General features: G+C 28.3%; 1 protein-coding gene across 1 annotated transcript; it reads left to right on the top strand.

The window, feature by feature from the left end:
- Positions 1 to 6373: 6373 nt before the first annotated feature.
- LOC111632081 lies at positions 6374 to 20200 on the top strand. The gene is made up of 11 exons (XM_023376434.1): positions 6374 to 6648; positions 6865 to 6900; positions 7683 to 7823; positions 7918 to 8066; positions 8140 to 8264; positions 11009 to 11106; positions 18390 to 18491; positions 18708 to 18743; positions 19525 to 19665; positions 19760 to 19908; positions 19982 to 20200. Exons 1-11 carry the CDS (start codon positions 6561 to 6563, stop codon positions 20108 to 20110), a joined length of 1194 nt encoding a protein of 397 aa, XP_023232202.1. The 5' UTR covers positions 6374 to 6560; the 3' UTR covers positions 20111 to 20200.
- Positions 20201 to 20473: the final 273 nt, after the last annotated feature.

Genomic DNA, 20473 nt, shown 5'->3' with positions numbered 1-20473 from the left:
TTTATAATCGTTCTACAATCGAACCAATATGCAATAACAAATTTGAATTTAAAACGGATCGAACATTTTTAATTAAAATCGAAATAAATAAAAATATTTATAACAATGTCTGAAATGTTATCAATTTAATACACCTAAGTACTCAATGAAAACTAAACGTAGTTGAAAACAAAAAATCGTATCTAAAATAGTACAGTAGAAGCCGTTTTCCGGTTAAGCCTTAATGCTCAACCTCTCCCCCTGCTGGGAAATTTTGAAAAATCCTTTCTTAATGTGAATTCCCATGGCATTCCCTACTAAAACGCATATAAAAAGAAAAAAATCGCATCTAAAATAGTACAGTAGAAGCCGTTTTCCGGTTAAGACTTAATGCTCTCCCTCACCGCCCCGCGGGGAAATTTCTAAAAATCCCTTCTTAGTGTGCATTGCCATCGCTTACCCTACTAAAACGCAGATAAAAATAAAAAATCGCATCTAAAATAGTACAGTAGAAGCTGTTTTTCCAGTTAACCCTTAATGCTCTCCCTCACCCCCCACTTGGGAATTTCGAAAAATCCCTTCTTAATGTGCGTTTTCATGACGTACCCTAACTGTGTACCAAATTTTACCTCTCTAGGTCCAGCAGTTTGCTCTGGGCAATGATGAATCAGTCAGTGAGTCAGTCAGGACAAGCAATTTTATATATATAGATAATTAGATATTTTATTTGTTATATAGTACAATAATTAAACAAATAACATTATACTAGTCACTAGTCTATTCAATGCAGTACGAATTGGCATTAGCCTTGGCCATCGGCATCAGAATTTTGAAGTGAAGGGGACGATACTACATAACGGTTTTATTGAAGGGGGCAATGATTCGTAAGAGGTTGAGAAACACTGCTATAAAGTATGTGTGGAAAAATAGTGTGTTCTAAAACTGATATAATATAATAAAGCTAAAGCAAGATTCAAATAATTGTGTTCATGTTTATAATGCTAACACTGTACAGTATCTGAAGAAAAACTATTGAGTGAACAACATATCAACTTAACACACACACATTTTGCCTGCAAATCTAGATTAATTAATTTCCATGCTTTCAGGATGAAAAACTACTCACTCTATATTGGGACACTCATGGTTCCATAAGAATATGTCCAAGGTATAAACAGATTTTACTGCATATAATAGATAAAATCATCTTTTGATTTTCCAAGTAAATGGTCATTTGTAAATTATGTTTTTGATCATGATAAAAATTAAAATAAGACCTTATAAATCACAGTTGTGCTATTTTATTTATAAATTTTAAAATCTATTTGTTTTGAAAATTATTAACCACCTTGTCCTAATATAATTATTGGAATTTAGTAAAACATTACATCACAATTATTTTGAATTTCAAATAGGATTCTAAGAGTAGAAAGCACTAACAGAAAAGAAAAAACTAGAAAATAAGAACACCTTTTTAATGCTCAATATGAATTAGAATAGGCCCACAATTAGAGCAGCCAGGTAATGAAGGACCAGGTTCAACATATCCAAGTCAACTTAAATTGAAAAATGGCATAGAATATCCTTAAAAGTATACATGACTTTTGCCCATTTTTTTCCAAAAAAATATCTTCATAATTCTTAAAGGTGAGAAAGTATACTATATATTAGACGGCAGCACTGAAACTAGTTTCTAGGGTATTAATGTTGATAATTTTACTTACTTATAATGATCCATACGACAGGCGTATAACCAAAAAAAAATCCTTTCTTGCTAATACTATCGTAATCTTGGCTCAGAAGACCTATACCGGCACTTAATATTCCCCATATGTACATTTCAAGATTTTTCACCCAAAATGGTACATCTGTATCTTTAAGAATTTTTTCAAAATAAACACCTGAAATTCATAATAAAAAAAATTTTTTTCTTTTTTTTTTTTAATTTTAACATAATAAAATATTTTATTAAATATAACAATTACCTGCAAATCCTGCACATATGCATATGACTAAGACAGAGCTTATACCAAGTAAGTAGTTTCCGTGATAGGAATTCGTATGCTGAGGCTGTAACTGTACGATTACTATTCCCAAAAACAGAATTATAATGGCCGCAAATCTTATCGTGGACAATCTGTGTCCAAGTATTAATCTCATAAATAAAGCAGTTGTTAAAATTTTCAGATTTGTAGAAACCTGTAATGTAAGACAGATAACAATGGTGATAAATTGATAATCAAATACTGTAAAAACAAACTGATTAAAGTTGTATATAAAACTATGTAGCAATGTCTTTGAATTGTATAATAACTGGAACAATTTGCACTATGTAGCGATAAATTTTGGATGAACCAATATGAATCTAAAACTAACATTTGTCACAACTGCACTGAAATTTAGAATGTTGCGTCTGCTTTGTGCACTAAAATTAATACATGTCACCAATTGGAGAGTAATAAAAAAGCTTTTAATGAGATGAAAAATTTGACTGAGTTGGTTGAATGATGATGTAATAAATTTATCAATTTCCAATAAACTTTATTACTATCTTTAAAAAAATTATATTATCTTATGACACAGTAGCTATTAATATGTTATCAGAATCATTTCAAAATTTACCAAAATAAAGCTTGTAAAATTTGATTCCAATCATAAATGTAACAACAGAGATTTTTAAAGTATATATAAAGAATGCTTTTCATGAAGATACTTCCTTTTAATAATTTCAATAGTAATATTTACTTTCAGTCATTATACATAAATTGAGAGAGAAAATATAGTAACTGAATCTATAAAGTAAGATTGTAAATAAATGGTAAAAAAGATTTAAAAAATCCTGCAATTTAATGCTAAAAGGTGCTACACTGCATTTTGCAACATACATCATGCATCTTTAAAATAATATTCACATTCTACAAGACATTAATTTCCCATTACCATCAAAATGAGAGAGAAAATATGTACTGTACAGTACTGTACTATACAATATGTAAATGCCGACCATGCACCATTGCAATGCCGACAAGAGAACCCCAGCAGTTTGTAATCACCGATTTTAATAAAATTTTGTGGATGTGTTGTATTTACTTATACTTAAACTATACTAAAGCCACAGGACCCACTATTCAGGCATTTTTGAGAAAATGACTATAAAAATTTTTCTACAGTATCAGTACAGAAGAGCAATTCACAAAGTTGCAGCTTAGTTAAGGTGTAACATAAAATTTTTGTTTTAGGGTTTGATCTCTGCAGGGTGTTCTTTAACATTTATAATTTAATCTTATCTTTTTAAAATTTATAATACAATGTACAGTACTTTTTAAAATTACATAGTACATAATTTTATTACAGGTTCATCATACAATTGAAACTATTATTGCTTTATGTGCCTCCTAAAATGCATTTCGGTCCCTGATGTTAATGGCCCTCATCAGTTAGGTAATCATATTTTATGTAAAGCAAAAAATTTTTTTACAATATTACAAGACTTCACACTCAAACCAATTAAACCATTAACCAATAAAATATTTACATTACATGCTTAGCTGTCAACATCTTTACAATTATATGGTATACAATATTTATGCCAATTTTAATTATTGATCGCAAAATTTATTATTCGTTATAAGATTTCAGGGAATTTTAAAAATTAGTTTTCTACAATTTAAAGAAATAATAATAATAATAAGACATCATGCTGGGTAGTATTTTATCATATAAACAGTTAAAACAAAATGACTCATTGCACCATGTAAAGTACATGTATTCATTGCTATTTCATTTGTACAGTCTTTACATTTTGTTTTAACAACACAGAGTGGAAAATAAACTTTATTAGCCTTTTTGAAAATATTTCTTACATGTTTTATTTGAGACATGAACCACGCATATTTTAACATGCTTAACTGGTTCCAAATCACAGATTGTAAACAAAAATAAAACCTTTAAATACCAGTAACATTACTTTAACAAAAACTTCAAACATTTTAAGCCTTCTCAAGGCCTGCCTCAGGTTTTTTAATGAAACAAATTCTAGCATTCCATTTTGGAATTCGTTTTGTTAAAAAACCTGAGGCAGGCCTTGGAGATGGCCAAAAACGTTCAAAGTTTTCGTTAAAGTAATGTTACTGATATTTGAAGGTTTTGTTTTTGTTTGCTTAACTCCAGTAATTCGAAAAGGAGATTTTTTTTTTAATCAGAGATTGTATTTTAATAGCATCTTCACAATCTATTGGTTTTAAGAAGATATCAAAAAATTACAAAATTGTAGCTAAAATTTTTAACCTGTCTTAAAATTAAAATAAACATTGCAAGGCTGACAAAGATGAGTATGAAATTCAACAGAATAAGTTTTAATTGGCAAGATGGAATATCATCATCATCTAAAAAACTTTGTCATATATTTCAGAATTTGTTTTACCACCCCATGAATATATTATTAACAAAAACTTTTTATTCTTTACAGATGGCTGTAATATTTCAATTAAAAAGTCTATAAAAAATCTACATTAAATTAAATAATACAAAATGTGATTATAATGTTCTAAGTACTTTCTAAAACTGGAGTGATCAGAGTAAAATATGTTTTCAATGATCTTAAAAATTGCACTAAAGTTTAAAAATGATAAGATTAAATTATAAAATGTAAAAAAAAACCTTGCACATGGAGATTGAATCTGAAAACAAAACCTCCACCTGTGACTCCTTAACTAATCACACTATACCACAACTTCATGAATCATTCTTCTGCACTGATGACGATAATTGTAGAAAAACTTTTGTTGTAATTTTCTCGAGAATGCTTGAATAGTGGGTATGTTGTGGATGTGTTGTATTTACTTATACTTAAACTCTACCAAAGCTTTGTCGCTTTGGTAGAGTTTAAAAGTAAGTAAATACAACACATCCACAAAATTTCATCAAAATCGGTGATTACAAACTGCTAGGTTCCCCTTGTATGTGAAAACTTCAGTATTTTTATGCACATCAGCAAATTTACATAATATAAAATACGACTATAGGTAATCATTATATGAAAATAACTTTTCTGATCCCCATAAATTTAGAAAGAATCAATTTTTTTAATTTGCTATTGTAGATTCTTATATAAAAAATTTTATAAGTACCATATCATAAAAGAGCTTTACTAACACTTCAGAAAATGTAGTGAGGTAAGCATTAGTAAAGTCTACATTGGCTTTAACATTTTGAATCAACCAAAAATTATTTTATGTATGTGGGCGGAAAAAGTTACCACAAGCAACAAAAAAAAACTTATTCAACTTAACAAAACTGGATTAGGTTATAAAAAATCCACCAGTTAACTAGTGTTCGTGTGGATATATTAGAAGTATTGGGNGCGTGTTCCTTCGCGTTGAATTTTCGTCGATGTTAAGCCTAACGAAGACTACTGTATCGTTAAAAATTATTTTTTTTATTTTGTACAAACAAAATAAATATATTGAAAAATATAAAAACAATAAAAAATTATACTTCAGAAGTTAATTTAGTATCAAAAACGTAAAATATTTGAGTAGCCGAAGACATATCCAAAGATTACAGCGCCACAGCACTGGCGAAAATTTAAATTTGTCGACTGGAATTCCTTCGAATAACCGACGTTTCGGATAACCGACCTTCGGATAAACGACGCTCTACTGTATCTCCATTTTCGATTCTCTTCACTAAGACCGCTTTTTTTTCCGTGCCCGTCGCGGGTTCGGTCAGATCCACAACGGAGGCATCTGGTATACTATTTGATTTCTTTTAAAAATTATCTTTATGTTTGTTGCTGCTCCTATTTCTTTATAAATATTGTTTAAAAGTGTACAGAAAGGCGACTTATAACCCGCTGTTAATACCATGGATCTCCCACGATTCGGATATAAAATAGCAGCGTTTCGGGCGCTTATAGAGAGTACACACATTGCAGCAAACCGCAAGACAGAATTAAAGAATTAGATCAAATCAAGGCAGTGCGGTTTCAACCAGAATACGATAATGGCCATTATCAACATAAGAAGATTAGACGATAACGAAGGTAATGAGCGGGAAAGAATAAAAGAATACACTGTAACGGCATCTGTAAGCAATATTTACAAAGAAATAGGAGGAACAACAAACAAAAAGATAATTTTTAAAAGGAATCCAACAATATACCAGAAACATGGCAGATACACAAGGCAAACCAGAAAGGATTAGCGATAAACTTCAGAGAGTCGAGTAAAGTCTCAACAGCTTGGAGAGCGGGTATAACATGAACATTCTATTTTAAAAAAGGGACGAACAGAACAGTTAAAGAAGCAGACACAACGATGGCCTTCTCTATATTATCATGTATTATATAATTTTTTTTTATGATAAAGCTATTGCTAATATTACCTTGAATTATTCAAATATTTTTGTAATACTTTAAATGAAAGTATTATATTCCAACTAACTTATACACTCTTAATGATAAAATCTATTGTTAACTCTATTCAATAGTAATTTTATCTACCAAAGATAAGGTTATCAATATCGAAGTTCAAGTTTTCTATGTATAAGAACTTTCTATAACTTAAACTTTTGGTCTTAAAATGGATCTTAAAACTTTACTTATATTAATAACTATTTCTATATATTTTATATTACCAATATATTGTAAAACTAAGGATGTTGGACAACGTAAGTATGCAATTTTGATAGTTTAGAATTTGGTCATCCAATCGTGGAGTCGCGATCGACATTTTTAATATTAGGGAGTGAACTATTGAAAAAGGTTGGGAGACGTTGTAAATGGCTATTTTTTTTTTCTTTTAAAATAAAATAATAGATGACAATTTTAATAATAATTTTTGTTTTTTTAATGTTAATAAGTGTGATTTTTGTATATTTTTCTAGCTTTATTTTGTGATGGATGTTTAGCAGTTTTAAAAGGTGAGTTCCTATATATAATTCCATTATCTTCCCAGTTTTTTTTTTCAATTTCTCTTATAAATTTAAAAAAATAATAAGAAGAAGAATGTTTTCTTTACAATTTTAATCGATTTTCTTTAAAATTGTGAACAATTTAACGAGAAAATTTGTCTCTAAATTCTAATTGTAAAGATAAGAATTTATCAATATTTGTATTGTTAAAAATAAATTATTATTATTTTATTCATGAAATAAACTAAACAACGTTTTATTTACTTTACTCGAAGGAAGGATTGACGGTTGTTTCATGTTATAACTATATAAATGACAAGTTAAATATGTTTATATATAATAAGTTTAAACGTAAGGAAGTAACTGATATTCTTACAATAGTTTCTTCACATAAAAACATAAATTAAAACTGTTTAAACTGTAAAACTTTCTTCACTCTTTAGCAAGAAAATCCTCAAAAAATATACACTTTCTTCTCGATAAATTTTATATTCTATAAATAAACATAACAATTGTAAAATTACAAGACGTAAAAGCTTCATTTTTCTTTTATTTTCAAATTTAATATCGACTTTTAATTAGGTAAAGTGTATAATTTTATCTAAATTTAGTAAATTATATTTTCTGTGGATAACCTTTGTTAAAATATTACTGTAATCAGCATGATTAAACTAATAATTTTAACTATTTTCTCATCAAATACTTAACATATAAGTTAACATGTGATTAATGTTACATTATCACAAGATCTAATTATAGAATAAATCCTTTTTATTCCTTTTTAATTTCAGAATTACATAAGAAATTAAAAAATTCAATGGGAAGAAAAAAATTAATAAAGTCATCTCTAGATAATCTTTGTGTGGTAGATAATTTTGTTGTTTATAGATTTAGCCCACCCAAAATGATCAGAGCGTGCGACTATGTTCTAGGTAAACACCTTTTTTTTTTCTTTCTTTTAAATTAAAATATATATTTTTTTAATATATAAAAAAATGTATATTATTTAATTATAAATTTATAAAGAAAATTATCGAGAAGAGCTAGAAGAGAGTCTTATATCTTATTATAAAAAGTATAAAACAGAAAAAAATCTATTGTTACAAGAAGAATTTTGTGATAGGAAAATTAAAGCGTGCGAAGGTATAGAAAAACCACCCGAAGAAGGTTTGGGAGTGAGTAACTTTGTTTTAAAAGTCGATTTAATTTATTAAAAAATAAATTCTTTAACTTAATTTCTTTTTATAGATTCGTCCAGAAGGATTAAGTATTGAAGAAGCAAATGAGAAACTTAAAGATATGTCTCAGATTGAGGTGGAAAGTAATCTAGAAAAACCGATAGAAAGTACAACTCCTTTATCTAGAGAAGAACTGTGATTGATTTTATCACTTTTTATTACGTTTATTACAAATATTATACTTATAATTTATCACTTTTCTGGTTTTTTTTTANTATTTACATTACATGCTTAGCTGTCGACATCTTTACAATTATATGGTATACAATATTTATGCCATTTTTAATTATTGATCGCAAAATTTATTATTCGTTATAAGATTTCAGGGAATTTTAAAAATTAGTTTTCTACAATTTAAAGAAATAATAATAATAATAAGACATCATGCTGGGTAGTATTTTATCATATAAACAGTTAAAACAAAATGACTCATTGCACCATGTAAAGTACATGTATTCATTGCTATTTCATTTGTACAGTCTTTACATTTTGTTTTAACAACACAGAGTGGAAAATAAACTTTATTAGCCTTTTTGAAAATATTTCTTACATGTTTTATTTGAGACATGAACCACGCATATTTTAACATGCTTAACTGGTTCCAAATCACAGATTGTAAACAAAAATAAAACCTTTAAATACCAGTAACATTACTTTAACAAAAACTTCAAACATTTTAAGCCTTCTCAAGGCCTGCCTCAGGTTTTTTAATGAAACAAATTCTAGCATTCCATTTTGGAATTCGTTTTGTTAAAAAACCTGAGGCAGGCCTTGGAGATGGCCAAAAACGTTCAAAGTTTTCGTTAAAGTAATGTTACTGATATTTGAAGGTTTTGTTTTTGTTTGCTTAACTCCAGTAATTCGAAAAGGAGATTTTTTTTTTAATCAGAGATTGTATTTTAATAGCATCTTCACAATCTATTGGTTTTAAGAAGATATCAAAAAATTACAAAATTGTAGCTAAAATTTTTAACCTGTCTTAAAATTAAAATAAACATTGCAAGGCTGACAAAGATGAGTATGAAATTCAACAGAATAAGTTTTAATTGGCAAGATGGAATATCATCATCATCTAAAAAACTTTGTCATATATTTCAGAATTTGTTTTACCACCCCATGAATATATTATTAACAAAAACTTTTTATTCTTTACAGATGGCTGTAATATTTCAATTAAAAAGTCTATAAAAAATCTACATTAAATTAAATAATACAAAATGTGATTATAATGTTCTAAGTACTTTCTAAAACTGGAGTGATCAGAGTAAAATATGTTTTCAATGATCTTAAAAATTGCACTAAAGTTTAAAAATGATAAGATTAAATTATAAAATGTAAAAAAAAACCTTGCACATGGAGATTGAATCTGAAAACAAAACCTCCACCTGTGACTCCTTAACTAATCACACTATACCACAACTTCATGAATCATTCTTCTGCACTGATGACGATAATTGTAGAAAAACTTTTGTTGTAATTTTCTCGAGAATGCTTGAATAGTGGGTATGTTGTGGATGTGTTGTATTTACTTATACTTAAACTCTACCAAAGCTTTGTCGCTTTGGTAGAGTTTAAAAGTAAGTAAATACAACACATCCACAAAATTTCATCAAAATCGGTGATTACAAACTGCTAGGTTCCCCTTGTATGTGAAAACTTCAGTATTTTTATGCACATCAGCAAATTTACATAATATAAAATACGACTATAGGTAATCATTATATGAAAATAACTTTTCTGATCCCCATAAATTTAGAAAGAATCAATTTTTTTAATTTGCTATTGTAGATTCTTATATAAAAAATTTTATAAGTACCATATCATAAAAGAGCTTTACTAACACTTCAGAAAATGTAGTGAGGTAAGCATTAGTAAAGTCTACATTGGCTTTAACATTTTGAATCAACCAAAAATTATTTTATGTATGTGGGCGGAAAAAGTTACCACAAGCAACAAAAAAAAACTTATTCAACTTAACAAAACTGGATTAGGTTATAAAAAATCCACCAGTTAACTAGTGTTCGTGTGGATATATTAGAAGTATTGGGAAAACATTCAAAATATATGGAACTGTAACAAATTTGCCAAACTGGATGTCCAAGAAAAACTTCAGTTTGAGGACAGAAAAATGGTGCAAAACGCAAAGAAAGTTTATCAGCGCCAAAACTATGCAATAGTTTATGGACAGATTGGCAAATACGTGTATATGATCAAACAATCAGAAATTAATTGCACAGTTTTGGTCTAAAGAGTTGTCATGCTAGAAAAAAGACCCTACTTTCATCCCTATGAAGCCTAGCATGGGCAAAAAAAATACAAAAAGTTCATTTTAAACAACTGGAAACAATAGTTGATTCATTTTTTGAAACTGGAAACAAGTTTTGTGATCAGAATGAGATCAAAATGAAAACTTTTTTGGATCAGATGGAATTATCAATCTGAAGGCACAGGAGAAATCTTGAAAAAAAGAACATGTCATGACTTGCATCTGTATGAAATGTTACATTCAAAATGACTCACAAAAATATATAGAACTGATAATTATGACTAGCCAGAACACCCAAACTGCAATGAAGATGCCTTAATTAGATACAATTTTGTTGTGATATGTGATATGTCATAACAAAACACAAAATTACTTAATGCATTATATAAGTTTTTTTTTTAAACTCTTTAAGAGGGCCTTTTTTTTTAGCAATACTGTTATGAGTTTGGCCAGGTCCATGAGCCCTGATGTATCTGGACAACCTAATCCCAAAAAAATTCTTGGGGTTTGGATATGTCCAAATTCGAATGCTGCCACCTTAACCTCTATTCGCACAAAACAGACCTTTTTAAAAAAATGTTATAACACTTTATAAACTACAAACTACATACAGAGAGCTGCAGAGTACAGAAGGTTCCTTACCATTACTAGCCATGATTAAAGGAGAACACTGTAACACACAGAAGGACAGAACAAAAGAAGATAGAAGTGGTAAGTACAGCTAGATCAGATAAAACACATGCTATTGGGTGTTCCCACAGGTGGTTTAAGACAATGTGGGAGACCGGATCAAATAGGTTAGTTGCCGACTGCCAACAGCTATCCCAGAGCATGACATGCTGCTGCCAATCATCATTGGCAGCAAAACAGAATGAGTAGTTCCTATTGGTTCCATTGATCTGATCAGTTCAGAAAATATTATAAAATTACTAAGGCAACTCATTTTTACAAAAATTAAATAAAGATATAGCATACTGTATTTTTTTGTGTTATATCAGAAGTATCAAAATTCTGCTGCTGGCCATGAGATTAATATATAATTATATAGTTTTAAATACATAGATGTCTGCAAGTCACAAACAGTAACTCTGCTATCCTAAGTATTCCTTATGCCCATGCCAGTTCTGGTAGATGGCGTAAGTGTGGTCTTCCATATAGTTGGAAATTGTCAATGGTTCCCTATTAGTTCAGTAATTATTTGCCAAAATTCAGACATAAATGGGTTTAACACTTTTGAACATATCAGTGGTTTAGTCTGCTGCTTTCCTTTCCTCCACAGCATTGGACAAATCAGAAAAAGTTAGGTTTGGCTATTTACTAATATACTGTTCAGGAAAGAACAGGAAAGAAAGTTTAATAAGTATAATTCTCTCAAGCACAATAAAATAAATACAGATAATAAATATATGTAATTTTATGAAACCTACACTACAACAAGGGTAGTTTAATGTTACGAGTCTACTATACAATTAATACAAACTAACAATATATTAATACTTTGGACCTCTTAGTGCTATATGAGCAAAAAGAGGTCTATTGCCATCTGCAGCTATCTCACAGAATCACAGACATGTGATTCATAAATTACATTATATAATTCAAAATGTACTTCTAGCAATGTTTCCTCAATTTATTTTTCACCTTCATTAGCAATCTTTTTATATGATAGGTTAAGAAGTTAAGCTCAAAAACCTTTGTACCCTGAGGTTATGAGAAATGTAATGTATCATTTAATGGGTTTTCCAGCAAGTAATTAACATAAAAGTGAGGTCTGTCACACTAAGTAATTATTTTACATATTATACATTAAACAAGCTAATTATTACATAAATATGAGACAAAAAGTAAAAAATATATTACTTATAACAGAAGACCAATTTTTGGACATTACCATGAAAAAGTAACAAAAAATATATCTTCAATATATATATATATATTTTTTACATTATTGCAACAATTTTGACAGACTGACATATTTCTATTATCAGTAATATTAAACAGTATAAACTATTACACCAGTAATTTTATAAGTAAGAAAAAAACATACCTGGAAAGTGGCTGGATCTAAATTTGTTAAGGATATGTAAACCAAATTATTCTGTAGTGCATAAAGTGCAGCAGGAATAAGAAGTTTTAAGAATTCTGTTCTTTTATTAATCACTTCTTTCTGTAGAAGAATAGATAAAGAAGTCCAATTCCATCTGCAAGTATGAATTAACATTGCCAGAGAGATTAGTAATTTGAATGTTTCCGACAGAAAGACGACAGTGGACGAAAAATATAATGGATTAGAAGATAGCTGTCGTGTATATGCCGCAAGCAGATTGTGAGCTACTTGATTAAAGCACATGATGACTAGCAAGAGAACTTTAAACATGATGACTAGCTGCAAAAAATTTAATCATCAGAGTTTATTCTATTTATATAATATATAAAAATTAATAAGGATATAAATCATACATTTAACATTTCACTAACTAATATTTAACTGCTCATAACATTAACAGAAATAAAATTTATTTTACTGATTTATAAATTGTTATCGAATTCCTTGATATGCCAGAATATGGGTTTGAATCCAATTTAAACGCTACGTTTAAATTATCAAATTATAATAAGTTGCTTTTTATGCCTTAATAATTTCTGCATAATAATTTATTACTAAGTTAATCACAATAGTACAATAGATTTAAATATTCAGTGATAGTGTACATATCTGAAATTAGGAAGCTCTAGGATAATCAGTCTATATTCCACATGCTTATATTCAGTCTACCATAACATTAGTAGTATGAACAGTTGCATTGTATGCTGATAAGAACATTTGCAATTACAAAAGTTATTTATAATGCTGATAGCATATACTTCAGCAATGAATATCAGTTATCATTCTGACTGATTATCAGTTACCATTCAGAGGGGTACAATCTTCTGTAGAATTTTTCCATCACAAGTACTACACAATTATAAATCATCTTGTTTCTTAGTTTATGACTTAGACATCAGTATACTTTCATTTGCAAATCACATTATCAGTTATTCCTTTAGAATTTACATTACTTTAAAAATGTCACATACACTGATAGTTTACATCTGTATCACCAATCTTTGCTTAATATATCTAGTGTGTAATAAAATCTATAGTAACTAAAAACAAACTCAGCCCTACTTTGCTCTCAATTTTCACAACAAAGTCTACCCTTTAATAGAATTCAGACAACTCTTCCCTCGACCAATCCAAAATGAGACTGGAGGAAGTTGGAAAGCTATATTTCACATCTGTATTCCTTGAACCCCTCCCTCACTATCAGCCGTACAATTTACAGGTTCCATGTTACAGGTATTTACAAGAGAAGAAAATGTAGATAATGTTGTATCCCAATGAACTAAGCTTTCATCTTAATGTTTTGATTGGTTAGTAGATCATCATCATGGATATCTTCTATCCTTTTTACACTTGATGATGGCCAGTTAACAGCTTGAAAACATTTACATCTTCATATTGTTACTCACTGTTAAAAGTGTATTGTTTGGTTTACAAGAAATCTTATTTAGATACAAAAAATAACTGTATATAAAATGTTAAAACAAATGTAACTTTTGTTTTTTATATTTGTTTTTCATTTTGTTTCTAGAAATGTCATATTTTATATACTCATTTCATTTTGACTTGTAATTGTATTTTTCGTAAAAATGGTCTTTTGACCATAACGATGTCTAATTATACAGTAAATACAGCTATAAAATTGCTTTGTCACTGATAAATAGCCTCCATGAAATATTACATAAAATAAAGATAATTAAACTACAGCCTAGCTCAAATAAACATGTAGACAGACAATTTAAAACTCTACACAACATATAACACTTATATGCTACACATGACAATAAATAAAAATTTTTTAAATACATTTAATAATATATTTGCATTAAAATTTGAAAGATAGCTTCATAAACTTAGTTTATGGGATAGTTTCCAAATTTTATTAGGCTTATATGGAATAATTAATCTTCGTCAAATCTATCTTTATATTTGATTTAAAAAGTGCAAATATAAACAAATACAGATAGGAATTAGGAATATTCTGGTATAACACAAACATTTTAAAGGAAGGTGAGCCAAAAGGAAATCGAAAGATTATTATACAGGTGATAAGGTCAAATGGTTACATAAGACATTTTTGAGTATTTCTTGAATATATACAATCTTGTATAAAAACGATTTGAAATATTTGGATTTTGTGTGATTAAGAAATTATTATTTAAAAATTCATAGTTTACACTTGAGAAAAACTCATTTTTCTAATCTATAGTACTCCATTTTTGTTTCTTACTTTATCATCAAAATTATAAATATTAATAACCTTATTATATCAAATAAGTACAGGTATCCCTCAAACAACACGGTTTGAAAACATGCTATCCTCCGTACATGACTTCCAGTTTCACTCTAACACAGTTTTAGAAATCAATGTACAAAATTTCACAATTTTTTAAGTGTAAACTTTGTTATTAATATTTTTGTTATTCAAGTAAGCATGTGTGTCATCTCAAATTAGCCCACGGATTTTACAATACTGAAATTTTCAATTATTTTTTGCTTTTCGTTGGGTTTACTTTAATGAAAGGAATAGGGCACGGAAGAAAAAACTGCACTAACTTTCCTATCGTAGTGACTGCTTTCAGATTTAGCCCTTAAGATTGTCATGTGTTTTCTTTTTATAGATTAATCTTCATATTTAGTAAAGTTTATTTAAACATTTTTAGGTAAGTGTTATTAAACTTATTTTAACCGTACATACAAATGATTACTTCATTTGTAAACATGAGAAACGAAACACCGTGGTATCTCGGTACTCAAGCAATTTAGTATTCAAACACAAATTCTGGAAAAAAGTTGCTTGGTACTCAACTAAACGAACGTGACCCGCTTAAACAAATTTTCAATTAATAACATATTTTTATTTTGTCATCCATAAGAAATTTTTTTATGATAAAAATAACAAATATAAAAATGTTTAAACTGCAAAATCATCGTGCACTAGTGTTACCACCTGTCTGGTTTTCACCTGAACAGTCTGGGAATTGACTCACTGTCCAGGTGAACTAATAATTTTGTCCGGAAATTTCGTATAAGTTGTGAAATTACAATGAAACAAAGTTCTTGCAAATATTTTTACAAATTTATACTATTTTAACGGCAAAAGAATTCACACTCACTGAAACTCCTCTGCAATTCTGCCATATTAGTCTGTTTACGTTGACATGTGGCGCGCAGCAACCTGTCAACCCTTTTTTTTTTTATGTACGATCGTGCACGTCTCAAATAGAGTTAGAGCTAAATTATCTGCACACTAACTGATTTGCATGCACATTATTCTTCGCATTGTAAAATGACATTGTGCATGAGTCAGGAACTTCTGTTCAAACAAACCTGACCTCTCATCCGGGTCAGCGATTTTGAAAAGGTGACAACACTATCGTGCACGATAAGGGAGGCAGGGAGTCGAAGCATCATTCACGTGGATTTTTGGCAGCATAAAATACTTATAAACCTTCTTACAATTCATACAAATAAATAATCAATTTTATAAAATATTTTGGAACTTTTTAAAGCCATTCTTCAACATCGAGAGTCCAGGAACTATCGTACACATAATTAAAAGGGAAGAACTTTACCCAAAGTACATCACCATACACGACGGGGACAGAAGGAATCGAAGGCAACTCAAAAACCATACGACACCACACGTCAACGTAAGAAGGAAGTAGATTAGCCGTCGTCATCGTCCTCCACCTCCTCCTTCACGCCTCGACAAGCTCGAATTTGGAAATACTTCACGCCTCGACGGCAGAACACCACGGAACCCGTCGGCAAAATATCTTACACAATAATAATATTTGACTATTTTTGCGAGTTTTACTTACAGAATGATAACATTAACACTGACAGAACATTCAGAAAGTTACTTTATACTCATGTTATTTACATTAATAAAATTTCTGATTAAATATTAAGTTATTTCTTATCAATTGTTCGATTATTAACTTCCAAATGACTTTTTAAATGCTTTTTATACATCAAATTCATTATTAAGTAATCATTTAATAGAAATGTTTACTTAAAATAATGAAAAATTAATACCAAATCTTGTATAATTATCCTTGTATTTGTTTATAAATAATTAGAATAAAATTTAACATATGAAAAATAATTTTTGAATGAAAACATCTTAAAATAACATCAAAATATTGATTTCTTTTTTTTAAATGGAATCATTTATTTTTCTTACCATTTGTCGCTATATAAAACCTTTAGGAAGTTTCTTCCTTATCTGTTTGACGTTTTGTATTTCACAATTCGATAATTCCATTTGAAACATGATTCATTATTCAAAATAAATACAAAAAATAAATAAATAAATAAAAAATTTTACATATGAAGTTCTACCGCCATCTTCTTAAATAATACATTACTCAGTGTTGCCAACTGTACGCATTTTAAAATCATAATGATTTTAGATAATTTTTTTTTTTTTGTAGAAACAATCAAATTATTATTCTCTGGAATATTTAAATAAATATGTATTAAATATTTTAGAGTTTAAATTTAAAATAAAAAAATAAAAATAATGTAAAATTCTGCCAAAATTTTTTTTTATTATACAGTAGAGCGTCGTTTATCCGAATCAATTGGGGACTGAGGTTGTTTGGATAACTTATTTTTCGGATAACCAATTATGTACGAAAAAATTTATTAATTTATCCCGTGTTTAAATTTTTCTCCGTTGCGTGTCGCTTCGCGTTGAATTTTCGTCGATGTTAAGCCTAACGAAGACTATTGTATCGTTAAAAATTATTTTTTTATTTTGTACAAACAAAATAAATATATTGAAAAATATAAAAACAATAAAAAATTATACTTCAGAAGTTAATTTAGTATCAAAAACGTAAAATATTTGAGTAGCCGAAGACATATCCAAAGATTACAGCGCCACAGCACTGGCGAAAATTTAAATTTGTCGACTGGAATTCCTTCGAATAACCGACGTTTCGGATAACCGACCTTCGGATAAACGACGCTCTACTGTATCTCCATTTTCGATTCTCTTCACTAAGACCGCTTTTTTTTCCGTGCCCGTCGCGGGTTCGGTCAGATCCACAACGGAGGCATCTGGTATACTATTTGATTTCTTTTAAAAATTATCTTTATGTTTGTTGCTGCTCCTATTTCTTTATAAATATTGTTTAAAAGTGTACAGAAAGGCGACTTATAACCCGCTGTTAATACCATGGATCTCCCACGATTCGGATATAAAATAGCAGCGTTTCGGGCGCTTATAGAGAGTACACACATTGCAGCAAACCGCAAGACAGAATTAAAGAATTAGATCAAATCAAGGCAGTGCGGTTTCAACCAGAATACGATAATGGCCATTATCAACATAAGAAGATTAGACGATAACGAAGGTAATGAGCGGGAAAGAATAAAAGAATACACTGTAACGGCATCTGTAAGCAATATTTACAAAGAAATAGGAGGAACAACAAACAAAAAGATAATTTTTAAAAGGAATCCAACAATATACCAGAAACATGGCAGATACACAAGGCAAACCAGAAAGGATTAGCGATAAACTTCAGAGAGTCGAGTAAAGTCTCAACAGCTTGGAGAGCGGGTATAACATGAACATTCTATTTTAAAAAAGGGACGAACAGAACAGTTAAAGAAGCAGACACAACGATGGCCTTCTCTATATTATCATGTATTATATAATTTTTTTTTATGATAAAGCTATTGCTAATATTACCTTGAATTATTCAAATATTTTTGTAATACTTTAAATGAAAGTATTATATTCCAACTAACTTATACACTCTTAATGATAAAATCTATTGTTAACTCTATTCAATAGTAATTTTATCTACCAAAGATAAGGTTATCAATATCGAAGTTCAAGTTTTCTATGTATAAGAACTTTCTATAACTTAAACTTTTGGTCTTAAAATGGATCTTAAAACTTTACTTATATTAATAACTATTTCTATATATTTTATATTACCAATATATTGTAAAACTAAGGATGTTGGACAACGTAAGTATGCAATTTTGATAGTTTAGAATTTGGTCATCCAATCGTGGAGTCGCGATCGACATTTTTAATATTAGGGAGTGAACTATTGAAAAAGGTTGGGAGACGTTGTAAATGGCTATTTTTTTTTTCTTTTAAAATAAAATAATAGATGACAATTTTAATAATAATTTTTGTTTTTTTAATGTTAATAAGTGTGATTTTTGTATATTTTTCTAGCTTTATTTTGTGATGGATGTTTAGCAGTTTTAAAAGGTGAGTTCCTATATATAATTCCATTATCTTCCCAGTTTTTTTTTTCAATTTCTCTTATAAATTTAAAAAAATAATAATAAGAAGAATGTTTTCTTTACAATTTTAATCGATTTTCTTTAAAATTGTGAACAATTTAACGAGAAAATTTGTCTCTAAATTCTAATTGTAAAGATAAGAATTTATCAATATTTGTATTGTTAAAAATAAATTATTATTATTTTATTCATGAAATAAACTAAACAACGTTTTATTTACTTTACTCGAAGGAAGGATTGACGGTTGTTTCATGTTATAACTATATAAATGACAAGTTAAATATGTTTATATATAATAAGTTTAAACGTAAGGAAGTAACTGATATTCTTACAATAGTTTCTTCACATAAAAACATAAATTAAAACTGTTTAAACTGTAAAACTTTCTTCACCTTTAGCAAGAAAATCCTTAAAAAATATACACTTTCTTCTCGATAAATTTTATATTCTATAAATAAACATAACAATTGTAAAATTACAAGACGTAAAAGCTTCATTTTTCTTTTATTTTCAAATTTAATATCGACTTTTAATTAGGTAAAGTGTATAATTTTATCTAAATTTAGTAAATTATATTTTCTGTGGATAACCTTTGTTAAAATATTACTGTAATCAGCATGATTAAACTAATAATTTTAACTATTTTCTCATCAAATACTTAACATATAAGTTAACATGTGATTAATGTTACATTATCACAAGATCTAATTATAGAATAAATCCTTTTTATTCCTTTTTAATTTCAGAATTACATAAGAAATTAAAAAATTCAATGGGAAGAAAAAAATTAATAAAGTCATCTCTAGATAATCTTTGTGTGGTAGATAATTTTGTTGTTTATAGATTTAGCCCACCCAAAATGATCAGAGCGTGCGACTATGTTCTAGGTAAACACCTTTTTTTTTTCTTTCTTTTAAATTAAAATATATATTTTTTTAATATATAAAAAAATGTATATTATTTAATTATAAATTTATAAAGAAAATTATCGAGAAGAGCTAGAAGAGAGTCTTATATCTTATTATAAAAAGTATAAAACAGAAAAAAATCTATTGTTACAAGAAGAATTTTGTGATAGGAAAATTAAAGCGTGCGAAGGTATAGAAAAACCACCCGAAGAAGGTTTGGGAGTGAGTAACTTTGTTTTAAAAGTCGATTTAATTTATTAAAAAATAAATTCTTTAACTTAATTTCTTTTTATAGATTCGTCCAGAAGGATTAAGTATTGAAGAAGCAAATGAGAAACTTAAAGATATGTCTCAGATTGAGGTGGAAAGTAATCTAGAAAAACCGATAGAAAGTACAACTCCTTTATCTAGAGAAGAACTGTGATTGATTTTATCACTTTTTATTACGTTTATTACAAATATTATACTTATAATTTATCACTTTTCTGGTTTTTTTTTAAATTAAAAAATAAATTATGAAAATAATTATTGAATAAATTCATCATTTAAAATTAGAAAAATGTAAGTAATAATTTATGAATTTTCATCATTTATTCAACTTAAAAAGCTTCAGTTTTGTTAGTTATTTAAAATAAATTATTAAAAATCTACGTATAAAGACATTTACTTTAATATTTAACGGCTTTTCTGATTTATTATATGAATAAACCAAAAATCATTATTAGCGCCTGTATGCTACCTTCNAAATCTAAGTAACTCGTACAACATGGAATTCATATAAAACGAA

Source organism: Centruroides sculpturatus, unplaced genomic scaffold (assembly GCF_000671375.1).
Source record: "Centruroides sculpturatus isolate CEXI.00-Female unplaced genomic scaffold, Cexi_2.0 scaffold806, whole genome shotgun sequence".
NCBI lineage: Eukaryota > Metazoa > Arthropoda > Arachnida > Scorpiones > Buthidae > Centruroides > Centruroides sculpturatus.
This window is presented reverse-complemented; position numbering and strand designations above follow the sequence as displayed.